The 13,094-nt window shown below is 37.9% G+C and overlaps 2 protein-coding genes across 2 annotated transcripts in view; one reads left to right on the top strand and one right to left on the bottom strand.

Moving 5' to 3' along the window:
- The window catches only part of LIX1 (limb and CNS expressed 1), a 42,473-nt gene extending 38,898 nt beyond the window's left edge, over nt 1-3,575 (top strand). The window contains exon 6 of the mRNA XM_034440729.2: nt 864-3,575. Within this exon, the coding sequence (XP_034296620.2) occupies nt 864-1,148 (285 nt within the window). The 3' untranslated portion in view covers nt 1,149-3,575. The remainder of the gene's footprint in view (nt 1-863) is intronic.
- Nucleotides 466-12,718, bottom strand: LOC148115097 (2'-5'-oligoadenylate synthase 1-like). The gene is made up of 8 exons (XM_087885917.1): nt 12,554-12,718; nt 9,764-9,950; nt 8,701-8,891; nt 5,700-5,860; nt 5,468-5,573; nt 5,340-5,358; nt 5,053-5,242; nt 466-3,729 (listed from the first exon to the last, which is right to left on the bottom strand). The coding sequence occupies exons 1-8, from the start codon at nt 12,716-12,718 to the stop codon at nt 3,573-3,575; spliced, it is 1,176 nt and encodes a 391-aa protein (XP_087742043.1). The 3' UTR covers nt 466-3,572.
- Between the last annotated feature and the right edge of the window lie 376 nt (nt 12,719-13,094).

The following is a 13,094-nucleotide window of genomic DNA, read 5'->3' as shown; positions in this document are numbered from 1 at the left end:
TAAGGAGGAACCTTCTTGAAGAGAGCCTGGTTTCTAATCATACTGTATATAGATAAAAAACTGAAATGTAAATTGGGATATTTTTAAAGTACCATGGCAGCCCTTATCAACACATGCCTGCACACCATTTGGTGATGCACTTTATACATAGTCAAAAAGCATGCAAAATGGCAGATCGTGAGCAAATGGGTATGGAAATATGAAAGCAATCATTAAAAAGGCTTTAAGAACTTTTTAATACAATGTCTAATTTTATGACATTAGAAAATAATTCAGTCCTTACTGTACATTAACCTAAGGCTTTTGGGTGTGCCTTCAAGTCAGTGATGACTTTGGGTGACTTCAGAGCCTGTTGCCTTGTATGACATTACAAGGCAATGTCACTTGACAGGTGAAGGAAGTGCAGACATGCAGGATTTTGGTACTATAGCCAACCTTAATAAAAGTATTTTTAGCCCTATGTGGATTTTCTTTCTTGGTCTGGTCTATGTCATATAGCTGACATTACAGTGTCATATGGCTGACATTCTTGGCAATATTTTCAGAAGTGGTTTGCTATTGCCTTCGTCCTAGGGCTGAGAGAGTGTGACTGGCCCAACATCTTCCACCTAGTTTCATGCCTAAGGCAGAACTAGAATTCACTGTCTCCTAGTTTCGAGCCTAGTACCTTTAATCTCTACACCAGATTGGCTCACAGCCCTCTTAATTGCTCACATTAAAGCTCCTACACAACTAGGACTGCAGTTCATGACATGTTTCTTTGGTGGGATATGTTACCTGGTTCTCCAACATCTATATTTTAGGATGTGTTTCATTTGCTATATTGATTGCTAACTCTTCTTTTTGGGGCGGGTGGGTCATAGGAAGTGATTTCCTACTATTCCCAATACAATTTAGATGAACGGATGAGAAGTCATATGGCACTGGACTGGCTCATGAAAGAACAAGAAATTCCGGGCATTATATCACAAGAGCTACAAGTGGCACTTAGAGAGCTTGAAGAAGCAAGGAAAGCTGGGCAAGAGTTGCGGTTTTACAAAGAAAAAAAAGAAATCCTTGGCCTGGCACTGAGTCAGCTGTATAGCGATTCTGCAACTACCTCTTCAAATGATGATCGCATGAGCCTAGCCCTCAGTGGCTATCATTAGCCTACATTTGAGAGATGGGATTATTGTATGGCTGCATCTTGGTTATTCAGATCAATAAGAAGTAACTGTTTACCTTACTTAGTGTACTGTGTAATGTACTAAGCTGAAAGTCTCAGATTTCTTCCTTGATGAGAAGAAAGTATCCCAAGTACAAAAGGACTCCTTGTATATCAAACTAAAGTTCCCAGGAAGTTTATCCTTCTTTCATCAGATGGGCAATGCCTAAAACTGACAATACAATCTGAGAATGGACCGAGGGACTTTTTGTAGTAGCTGTTTAAGTAATAATAACATTTAGGCTTCTAAATTCTTTAAGAAGAAGCACTTAGTTAAGTATTGTTGATCAGAGCTTTTGGTGTACTAATTGAGTTTATTTGTTGGGGAGACATTTGAGAAAGAAGTAATATCCTTGCAATATGAAAAAAAAAAACCACCAAAATTGTGTAAATTGACTAGTTTTTTTAAATAGGGAACAATAAAGTTTTCATATTAAAAATAGCGACATGTTCTCAAAAAACCAATGAGATAATTTTAAAATATACTTAGTTGTAGCAAATCTATATCAATTTCTTTTGATCTAAGAAAGTGGGGGGGGGACTCAGGTAGTTGAAAGAAGCCAACTTTGGTCTAATTTGCTAAATAAATTAGAGAAATAACATGTAAGCTTGTTGTCTCTGAATAACTGCATTGTTTGCTAGACTATTTTATTTTCCTCTGCAAATCAGAGAAAGAAGGCAATATCTTTGAACCACAACTGAAATAACTACACACCTTATTCAAAGTTCCCATACAGAAACAGATTCTGTAAATACTTAGCATGGTAAGACTGGCTGCTATATCAACACAATGTCAAATCAATGCTGGAAGAGTCAGAATAATACTGAAGTGTATAGCTACCAGATCTGGAGTACAGAAATTCAAATTTGGATTCCCTAAAGCAGATGCATCCGTTTTCAGGATTGCACAGAAGCCTTAAAAAAGACGAATTGCTCTGCAAAAATAGCAGAGAGATGCTGTTCTCATGCAAAGTCCAAAACACTTTGGAGTCACTTCTCAGGTGTTCTCAGCTTTACTGACTGTCACCACCACCACACAAAAAAAATCACATGTATTTTGGCATTGAAAACAGTAATTTGGAATCATGAAGCACATTTCTTGCAACAGTGTTTTCCATCTATCTTGAAACAATGATAATTTAACAGCTGAATTTTAATCTGCTTTTAAGATTGCCTAACTTAAGACCTTCAAGCAAAATTATTCAGCGCTACTAGCATTTCATTCATCATGGATTTCTGATTTAGCAGTAATCTTGGCTGATTAGCTCTTCACTGTTTCTGTGTCACAATAAATTGTTCATCAAGCACAGTCCAGACAACCTACTTTGATTGTCAGATGCAGTGTGGCTATGTATAACACAAAAGAGTCATGTATATTACTATATTACTGTGAATAACCTTATATTCACAACATTGCCACAAAATGCTATATAGTAGCATACCAAGTAAATTGGGGGCTTTTTTTTAGTATTCATCTACAGTTGTCATCCTTGTGCTACAGCAAATTATTTTAGTATTAAAATAAGATCCATTGTCTATACAGAATTACAAGAATGGGAAAATGAAGGAACCATCATATTAAAAATGGCTGTTGTGTATTTCATATTCTGTTTGATCATCCTTATATTAGAATTTGGACAGTAATTCTGTAAAATAAAGTGTTCTGAAACTTTATCAGAAAATAAAGCAAATGAATGTCTGGCATACATGTAAAACACAGAAAAAAGGGACTTACTGTGATTGCTTATTTCTCTGGGGCATAAAAACTTACTGTAGGCTTGTTTCATTCTGTGATTTGTTTCAGGTTAAGACAAGTGTTCTTGAAGCCTAAATTTGTAATGATATGTGAAAGATGTCAAAAGAGAAGCAAGTTGGTCCAGAGAGAAAACTAATCTGCCTCTTGCAAGGCAGAAGAAAATAGAAAGGTGCAGAAAACAGAAGTTCATCTGAATTTATTTTAGACATATATTTAAATATGAGTCTTCTGAAATCTCTAAGCAGTCAGGCCCATTGATTTGCATTCAATGTCGTCAGTTGCTTTCAACCTAAATTTTCTCCTATTTCCATTTCTAATCTTACCAAATCTAAACCTATGTTTACCTTGGAAACATGGGGCGGAATGTCACAGAAACAAAAGCTGTGCGCATCTGTTTGTGGATATGGGGAATGGAGTAGAAGAAAATGTCATAGTTTATGTCAGCTCCTCTGATTCACCAGCTGCCCTCCTATTTTATTCTTGAAAAGGGAAGGAAATTGCAAGTAAAATATGTATGTGCCATGGCTCTTTGTCTGTAAATTTCATTTTCATACGGTGGCTTTCTCCTAGCAGTAGGAGACCTTGCTGATTGTAATAAAGACCTACTTGAGTTCACCAGTTGTTTGTAAAAAGCCAAGGCTCCTTTGCTGCTATGCCATTGAAGAGGGGCTTGAGGAGACTCTGTCTGGCCACGTGGGCTATTTCGTCCCAAGCATTGCTATTTTCACACACATTGAAGGTTGGGTTAACAGGATCCAGCACAAATGGCCTAAGAGAGAGAGACAATGTCCCATATTGGCAAGTGATATTTATTTATTGGGCATTCAAATATGCCATGCGACAAGACACTTGGTTGAGTCCATCTATTCCTAATGTTCACACATGTATACATCCCCTCTCATCCAGTCTAGAGTTCCAACTGTCCCTGCTCATCCCTTTCACAAATCTTCTTCATTCTCAGGTGCTATTGCTTTGGTACAGTATTGCCTTCTGCAGCAATAACTTAATCCTTCAGATGGCTATTAAAATATGTCTGGAGCAAAACCCAGAAATATAGAGCAAGCATACTTGTGCTCCATAAGTGAAACAGCAGCCATATACTAACAAATGCATAGGTAAAGGTAAAGGTTCCCCTCGCACATATGTGCTCATTCCTGACTCTAGGGGGTGGTGCTCATCTCCGTTTCAAAGCTGAAGAGCCAGCACTGTCCGAAGACGTCTCTGTGGTCATGTGGCCAGTATGACTAAACACCAAAGGCACACGGAATGCTGTTACCTTCCCACCAAAGGTGATCGCTATTTTTTCTACTTGCATTTTTTATGTGCTTTCAAACTGCTAGGTTGGCAGAAACTGGGACGAGTAATGGGAGCTCACCCCGTTATGCGGCACTAGGGATTCGAACCGCTGAACTGCCAACCATTGAATATAATATCACACGCCCAGTCGTTCCTCCTTTTGCTAGACTGGGACTATAAATGAAGAACAGTCAAATATATGGAAGCCTTAATTACCTGCTTTGCTTCAAAAACATTTTCTGAAAAATCGTAAAATTTGGTCTGTAGTGTCTGTGCCATGTGATGCATATCTCTCGATACTGAGTCAAAAGCTTTAGGACAGCTCTCATCCCCTGTACAAAGCTGAAAAAGATGGGCTTTCCAGCCAGTTCCCAGACATAAATGGTGATCAGTTCAATTGTATAGGAAGAGGGAAGCCTGCGAAACCTAAATGCACAGAAAGAGATTCAGACAGAGAAGTTTCAATTGCAAGAAATGGTTAATAGCAAAAATGCTAAACACCAACAACAAAAGGACATTTTGTTTTTAACTTTCAATTTGTTAACTGTTCCTTGCCTAGGAAGAGCTGTGGGCTGAGCTTTTTTCATATTTCCCCATTGCCACCGAGCTTTTGTTTTATGTTTTCTAATTTATTTACAAATTAACCATTATATGGAGCTGGAAAAGATATGGAAAAAATGTAAAAATCTGTGAGTCACATCTCTACTGTGTTAAAGGTATTTCCCATTATAAAGCTGGGAAACATAAAAATATGAAAATTTTAAAAAAACAAGAGCGTTAAATGCTAGCAACTTACTTATTTTCTTTAGTTGGTTCAGCAAATGAAGTTTTGAACCAGTGCTTCATTAAACGTATGAAATCCTTCACTGTTTCTGTTGATGCTTTGACAAATTCAACTTGGTATTTCAATAAGGCCATGGTATACAGCTGGATCTTATCATCATCACAGCAAAGGTACAGCTTGTGATAAAAGCTCTCTTTTGGACCTGTTAACACCAAGCAATCTATAAGACTAATGATGCTGCTTTGACCTACTGTACCTTTAGATCTTAACCAAAACCAAACCTTACAAATTGTGAGCACCTGGAAATATTGCATCAATCTAAATCTAAATCCTAATGTAGAACTCCCAGTAGTGATGTTTTGGTAAGAGGAAGAAGAACCACTTTCCCAAATAATAGCCACATCTTACCTGTTGATAACACAGATGCAAACATGTCGGAGCAAGGCATGATGTCAAATGAGTGACCATGATTATTTTTATAACACATAAAATAGAACCTCAAGGAAAACTTTGTCTGCTTCTGCATGACTAACCTTAAAAGAGGAAGAAAGTAAAAGATATAATGATGCTTTAATGTAACAGCTTTAGTGTACATTAGGGGAAGGCAGGGAGAATCAAAGTAGAAGACAAAAAAGATGAAACAAATATAAGTTGCAAACCTGCTTGTCCATGAGGATTTTATTAGGGCATTTCCTAACTCTTCTAGGACCTCTGGAGTTGTTGTTTGGCAGTCTTCTAAACTGGCAAAAGCTTTGCTAAAAAGAACTAGGTCCACATCAGAAAAGTCTTGGGTGTCCGTTCCTTTTACATATGAACCACCCTGTTGTGTGGAATATTATCCAAAAAAAGATGGTTAATACTTGATTTTAACCCACATACTCTAGAATATTTTAACAACAAAACAGAAATACCAGCTGCACATTTGCAGTATTTTAGGCTAATAGCAGAAAACAGATGCATCACGGTAAGCTGCTTATAGAAAGGATTACTGGACCTTCACAAAAGTAGTTAGTGCCATATGTCTAAGTGCCTTTAAGAACATGATTACTCTAAGAGCAGAGCTCAAATATGAAGGGGATGGTTTTTCTTTACTATCATTCCCAACAAAGGAACTTTATCTCATGTCAATTCTAAAAGGGGCAATTTAGAATTGGAGATATCCAGATTTGACCATTGCAAACCACTAGGGTGCATCATGCAGACCAGAGGTGTGTTTCAGCAGGTTCTGACCAGTTCTGAAGAACCAGTAGTGGACATTTTGAGTAGTTCAGAGAACCAGTAGTAAAAGTTCAGACTGGCCACGCCCCCGTCTATTCTCTGCCTCCCGAGTTCCAGCTGATCGGGAGGAAATGGGGATTTTGTAGTAACCTTCCCCTAGAGTGAGGAGGGAATGGAGATTTTACAGTATCCTTCCCCTGGAGTGGGGTGGGAATGGAGATTTTACAGTATCCTTCCTCTGCCATGCCCACCAAGCCACGCCCACTAAGCTACGCCCACAGAACTGGTAGTAAAAAATTTTGAAACCTACCACTGATGCAGACTATCTTGTAATGCCAAAGATTTACTCACTAGCATTACAGGAAATTGCTATAAATCATGTGAATGACTCTAACTCAGGTGTGTCAAACTTGTGGCCCGCAGGCCAGATGTGTCACATGCTGGCCACGCCCAGGCCCGGTTTAGTGAAGGGGGAAAAAGTTGTGATACAACACGTGATGCTGCAATGATGACACGAGTTTGACACCCCTGCCCTAACTGAATAAGTCCTATACAGGTTTATTGCCTATTTTTTGCTTTTGACAATTGTCCTAGTCATAGCCCAGGATATCCAGAGACTATCAAGTTTTGTTTGCAATTATTTATACTTCTTCAATTGACATTTCAATATGGACTGAATTTAACCCATTCAACAAGATACTATAGAAATGAACCATTTTCTATCCGTTATGCTAGAATATTTGTATTCTGAGGGAATATGCCTTCTTGTCATTAAGAAGATATATTCTCTCAGAATACACTTGATTAATTTTTAATTTGGAGCAACATCTTGAATTATATAAATCTTCCTTATATAAATTTCTTTGTTCATTCATCTATCGAAGCATCTGAATATCTCATGGAGATTGGAAAACAATTTTGGTTCAAACAGCCAGATTTTTTTTACTTTGCTTTTTGAAAGGGACCAGTTACTATTTGTTTTTCCTTGTGTAACCCAATACCACTCATGTACTTAATCAATCTCAATTTATATGTCTGGAGATACTTCAATAGTTTAGTCTAACATTAAAATTTGATGCAATATGATTTATCCTATATTGCCACACATTTTTTCTTTAGCCCTCCCCCATTTTTCTGCATTTCTAACAATTTTCCTTGATGAAGAATTCTTTGAAATGTGGAACCTTGCTAGTAGTCTAATCTAATTAAAGTATTACTTTAGTATGGATTTGTGGGTTATGGTTAGGACTTAAAGAAAATTCCTTGAATCCAATGATCTGACCATGATCCTGTTAGCCCCATTCTCCTGAATTCTGGATCTGTATTAGATGTCTAGGTCTTCCTGTACCTATCAGTCTGGCCTTTTGCCACCTTTTGAATCTTGATTTTACCACTATGTGTTGGCTAAATGCATTAGTTATGCATGGACTTTACCACCTTAGAACAGGATAATTAACTATAGCTTTACTTAATGAAATGTGGCATATTTCCAGAGCATATCTCATGCATCATTGATCCATTAAATTAATTGCCTGGGGCTGCAAGGCTATCATCTGCTTTATCAGTTGCATTGCTTCTTACAGATAATACATACAATATAGCTGTCTTTCATAATGCCCATCCATGCGTTCATTTTGCTTCTATATGCATAAATAGCTCACTGCCATACATGTGAATGGAACACATTTGCTCAAATCAATTCCACATGCTCTTTTCCTTAAACAGAGATTAAGATGAAGAATATAATGTATGAAGAAACCTTAAAACACTTGATTGAATTAGACACCACAGACCTCAAAAGTTCACAAAGCACTAGTGATTCAAAGGATGCAGAAGCTGTATTTTATTCAAGAATGTATATACTGCTTCCCATGCTTCCCATGAGATATTGCCTAATTCTTAACTTTTGTCATAATAAATCATATCCAGGATTGGCATCATATCTGAATGTTAAGGAAAGAATTATTCAGTCCCATATTCACTTCAGTCACAGCCACATTGACACAGGCAAGATTGTCCTTGCTTCAAATCTCATTAGATTGAAAGAGCTATTATAAAGCTATTGCAATAGAATTTGATGAAAGGGCCACAGATTGGTAATTAACAGAATATCCAAATATTCCATCAGATGATAATAATATCATACTAAAATATTCTGCACAAAATCTCTAGCCAAGGGGCAAATGCATACATTTCTCTAAGTAAATTGAGTGCTCCTATAACAGATCAGTCTCACTGCAAAGCATTACTCTTGAGAGAAAATATGAAATGGATACTAACGAGAAACTAATGTATATATTTTGCACACAAAGCTACTAATCCAATTATGTGGGCAATTAGTAAAATATGGAATGCCAGATTTAAAAAGAGAAACTTTTTCATAGGAATGAAAATATACTTTTATGATCAGTCTCAAGACAAATGCATAGCGAATGTAAATACCTTGATAATGGAAGTTATTGGCAATGGAAAACTTTCTTTGATAAATGTAATAATGCCTTCAATGTCTGATGTACAGGCTAGCTTTACAGGACCCAAAATGGGTCTGAGTTTTTCTTTCACAAATGTATTTATCTCCATTGGTGTTGTATATTCCAAGAAGCTTGCAGGCTTAAAGTTAGTGGCCATTTGAGCTGTATCAAAAAAATAATAAAAAAATATAAATCATGACAAATTACAGGTTTTCTTAAATTATGATTCATGGCTATTCTGCATTGAATTAGTAATACCTTTGAAGCTTACTGCTATCATCAATACCCTAACATAGATTTCTAAGGGGAAAAAATGGAGATACATCAGAGTTCTTATGAGAAAATGGTCACTCATTGATGCTCATTGTTACTCAGCCAATGTACAGAGTTGTGTCCATAACCAATACATCAAACCAAGTGGTGGAATGTAGTCTGGATTCCAGGAGGGAGGGACTGCATTCCAGAGGACCAAAAGACAGCAAAGATTAGATAGTTTGGTTGGGAGGAACAGGATCAAAATAGCTCCATCCTAGAAGTTCTCAGAGTACCCAATACCACTCATGTACTTAATCAATCTCAATTATATGTCTGGAGATACTTCAGCAGTTTAGTCTAACATTAAAATTTGATGCAATATGATTTATCCTATATTGCCACACATTTTTTCTTTAGCCCTCCCCAATTTTTCTGCATTTCTAACAATTTTCTTTTATGAAGAGTATGGTGCAAATAGTTTGCTCTAGTTTGGCAAAATTCTGTCTATAGGCAAAGAACAATAAAGGAAACTGCTAAGAAGAAACTCGTGTGTGCTTTATTTGGTCTTTGGGCCTGACAAAACATGACAACCATATGTTTAATAGTTTGTCTTGTTGTACTAAATATTATAATTTCATGGTAACTTTTATAGTGGCTTTGGAAGGTCATAATTTGCATACTTTGTTGTAGGAAAATGCAACATAAAAACTAGAATTGAAATCACACAGACCTTCAGCAGTGAAAGCTCTCAGAGCTAAAATTCAAAATAAAAATATCACCTCTTTTATTGGCTGTAAAGCCATGCTTCTGTTTCTCATGGTGTTCCCTGGCATGGACTGATCCAAACCGCTTGCAGCACATTCTGCAAGATGTGGCTGTTCCCATGGCGACAAATTTTGTTTCCCTTCTCAGTATCATATTCCAGCAAATCCTTTGATTGTTCACCAGGACCACTTCATGTTCAGCCTGTTAAACAAATTCACTATATGAGTGAATTAATACTGAATCACCTGGATCAGGGGTCAAAGAAATTAATAACTTGAGAAAAAGAAAGCATAACAAAAATTTAAATTTTATTGAGGTAGATTGAAAACCATGGGAAGCTAACATTCTGCTGCTACAGTAGCCAACTAGACATTCATGGGAAGCTTGCAAATTTTACACAGAGGCATTATTTTCTCCTCCTAGGCAGCAGGTATCAATTGGAATTACAGTTAGTCCTCATTTAGTGACCAGAATTTGGACCACTTGCTCAGTCATTAAGCAAATCTGTCCATAAGTGAAACTGCAGGTTTCCTTTGCTTTACAGACCTGTGAAAGTTGTAAATAAAGAATTGGTTACAAAGTTATATTTTCCTCACTGTTGTATCTGTGCATGGTCAGAGGCGGTTGTTCAACAAGGACTAGTTACAGGAAATGTTTATCATAACTAGTTGCTCTATGAAGCTTTACACTCCTTGAAATTGTTCCATGGATCTGCTGATCTTTGCAGTCCTCCATAATTGTTCCATCACTTTATTTGGGGTCAAAGAGTAGGTGAATCATATAATATGAAGAAATAAGTCCTTCAGTCTGTTCCAAAATTTCCACCGTATAACTTCCATGAATGTCTTTAGTCATTAGGAGGGAAGAAAGCTCCATTTTCCATCTGCTTTCTCCATATGGCATATAATTTTATGTAACTTTATTATGATGCCTTCCACCATTTATTGCCCAAACCCCTGAAAATGTAATCTTATCTTGCAGGAAAGCCCTTTGGTCACTTTGATTGTTCTTTTCTGTCTTTTTTTCTGTTCTACAATATACTTTTACTACACTGTAATCAGAACATCACAATGTTTAAGACACACATTTTGCATTTTAAATCTCCCCCCAGGAAGGCAAATTCCCTGTTGTGGCCTACCAGACTTGGACAATGAGAAGGTTGGGGAGGAATTTGGGCCAGTCCTGGAGTCTGGGGAAGGCTCTGATGGATGCTCTGCATTGGAAGCAGAGCCAGGGCCATCCGACATTTCCTAGCTGCCTTCGGAGTCAAAGGGGAAGAAGAACAGCTGGGGCCTGTTTCAGATGTGGGTATGCTCAGAGCTGTCAGGAGAGGAGAACAACTGAGGAACAGGCAGGAGCAGGTAAAGTTGTTGAGTATATTTAGTCTGAAAAAGGTTAAGACTGTGGGGATAGATCATAGCTGTTTTCAAGTATCTGATGTAGAGCCTTGTAGAAAATAAACCAGAGTTTTTCTAAAGGACAAGAGTATTAAAAATGGATCTAAATTACAAGGAAACAGATGTTAGTTGGGCATCAGGGGGAAAAAATCCTAATTATAATAGCCAGCAAGCTGCCTCAGGACATGGTGGATGCTCCACTGGAAATGTAAGGCTAAATGGCCATTGTTGGGGACTCTAGGTGCATTTCCACCCTGAGAATTCTACACTTCAATGGCATGCAGTTTGTACCAGGGATCGGTTCTACTTACCTTTATTACCAGTTTGTATCGTGCCTACGCACCAGTGGTGGGTTCCTCCCGGTTCCTCCTGGTTACGCCGAGCTGATATGATGTCACCGAACTGGTTCTGCCCCCCTGACTCCCTCGCCCCACCCACCCACCCCCGTGTTATTCTTACCTTTTATTTGGCCCCACCCCCAATCTATTGCTGCCTCCTGAGTCCCAGCTAATGGCTAGAGGGAAAAAAACTGTTTAAACTCTTGCTGCAGGGCTTCAAAGGGCCGCCCTACAGCTGATCAGTGTTAAAAGAAAACAAATGAGTAGACCGGTGCCTGCAAAAATACATGAGTAGATCAGTACCTGCAAAAATAAATGGGTAGACCAGTGCCTGCAAAAATAAATGGGTAGATAGATACAGCTTTGCAAGCAGTTAAAAGCCTGGTAGACCAGTACCTCTGCTAAATCATAAATAATTGTCACATGACCATCAAGCCATGCCCACAAAATAAGCCACGCCCACAGAACAGGTAGTAAAAAAATGTAGAACCCACCCCTGCCACACACGCACTTTTCTGTGCATGCACAGAAGCTTCTGTGCATGCGCAGATCACTTCTGATGACGTCTGGGTCAGTGGGCGGAGCTTCCCGCCGGTTTTATTACCAATTCTTGCGAACCAGTCCGAACCGGGGGCAACCCACCACTGATTTGTACACTCACAAATGCTTTGCTCAGCCACTTGGCCACCTCATTCAGTACCATCTGAAGCTTTTGCAGTAAGCACAAGGGTATCTCCATATGTACTACATTACCATAAAATGAAAGGGAGTAACTATTTCATGAACAATTACACCTATGCTAGCTCTATTCAGGAAAGGGCATAAAGCACGTAAATATATAACTAAAGACCACAAATGTACATTCCTAGCCACAGAGATTATTTGGGTGACTCTAGTATAACATCCTCCATTAATTCATTCATTGATTCATTCACTGCTTAATTCAGATCAATGATATTCCATCCTTTTTCTTATGCTCCTCAAAGTGGGTAAAAACAATAAATATTCATTGATTGACTTTATATTGTTCCTATTGGCCCATGGTGAATAGTAACATCCTCCATCTTACCTTTGAGTCACGTGAAGAAGCCTCACATAAAATTTCTGCACTGCATGTTTCACAGTGAACCTTCCCAAGATGTTTAGCATGAAAATGATATCTCAGAGCCGCACGGCTAACGAAGTCATTCCCACATCTCTCACAGTTATATGACTTCTGTTTTACACCCCACATCCTGTAAAAACACAGAACCATGCTTTTAAAGAGAATCTTTTAATACTTTTGACCATAATACAGTACAATAATATACGGTAACTACTATATACACAAGAGCAACCAAATCTGACCAAATTGCCACAGATGTCAGATAGACTTCATATTTAGAATCAAACGGATTCAGTTCTGATCAGCTTGGAAACAGAGAACTCATCTAGATCCTAAATTATCTATTTTTTTAAAGTGTGCTGATTTAAAGTGTGCTTTTACATATTCATTTTTGTGTCCCTGGTTTAAAGGGACAATTGGAAATTTTCTGCCAAAAAGAAATCTTACTTGCCAAGGCCATTGTGTACTTATTTCATGCAAGTGTATTTGTTTCATTATTGCCCAG

This window comes from Pantherophis guttatus, chromosome 2 (genome assembly GCF_059756535.1).
Source record: "Pantherophis guttatus breed Tessera chromosome 2, ASM5975653v1, whole genome shotgun sequence".
NCBI lineage: Eukaryota > Metazoa > Chordata > Lepidosauria > Squamata > Colubridae > Pantherophis > Pantherophis guttatus.
Note: the sequence above shows the minus strand (reverse complement) of the source record. Positions and strands in the feature narration are given on the sequence as shown.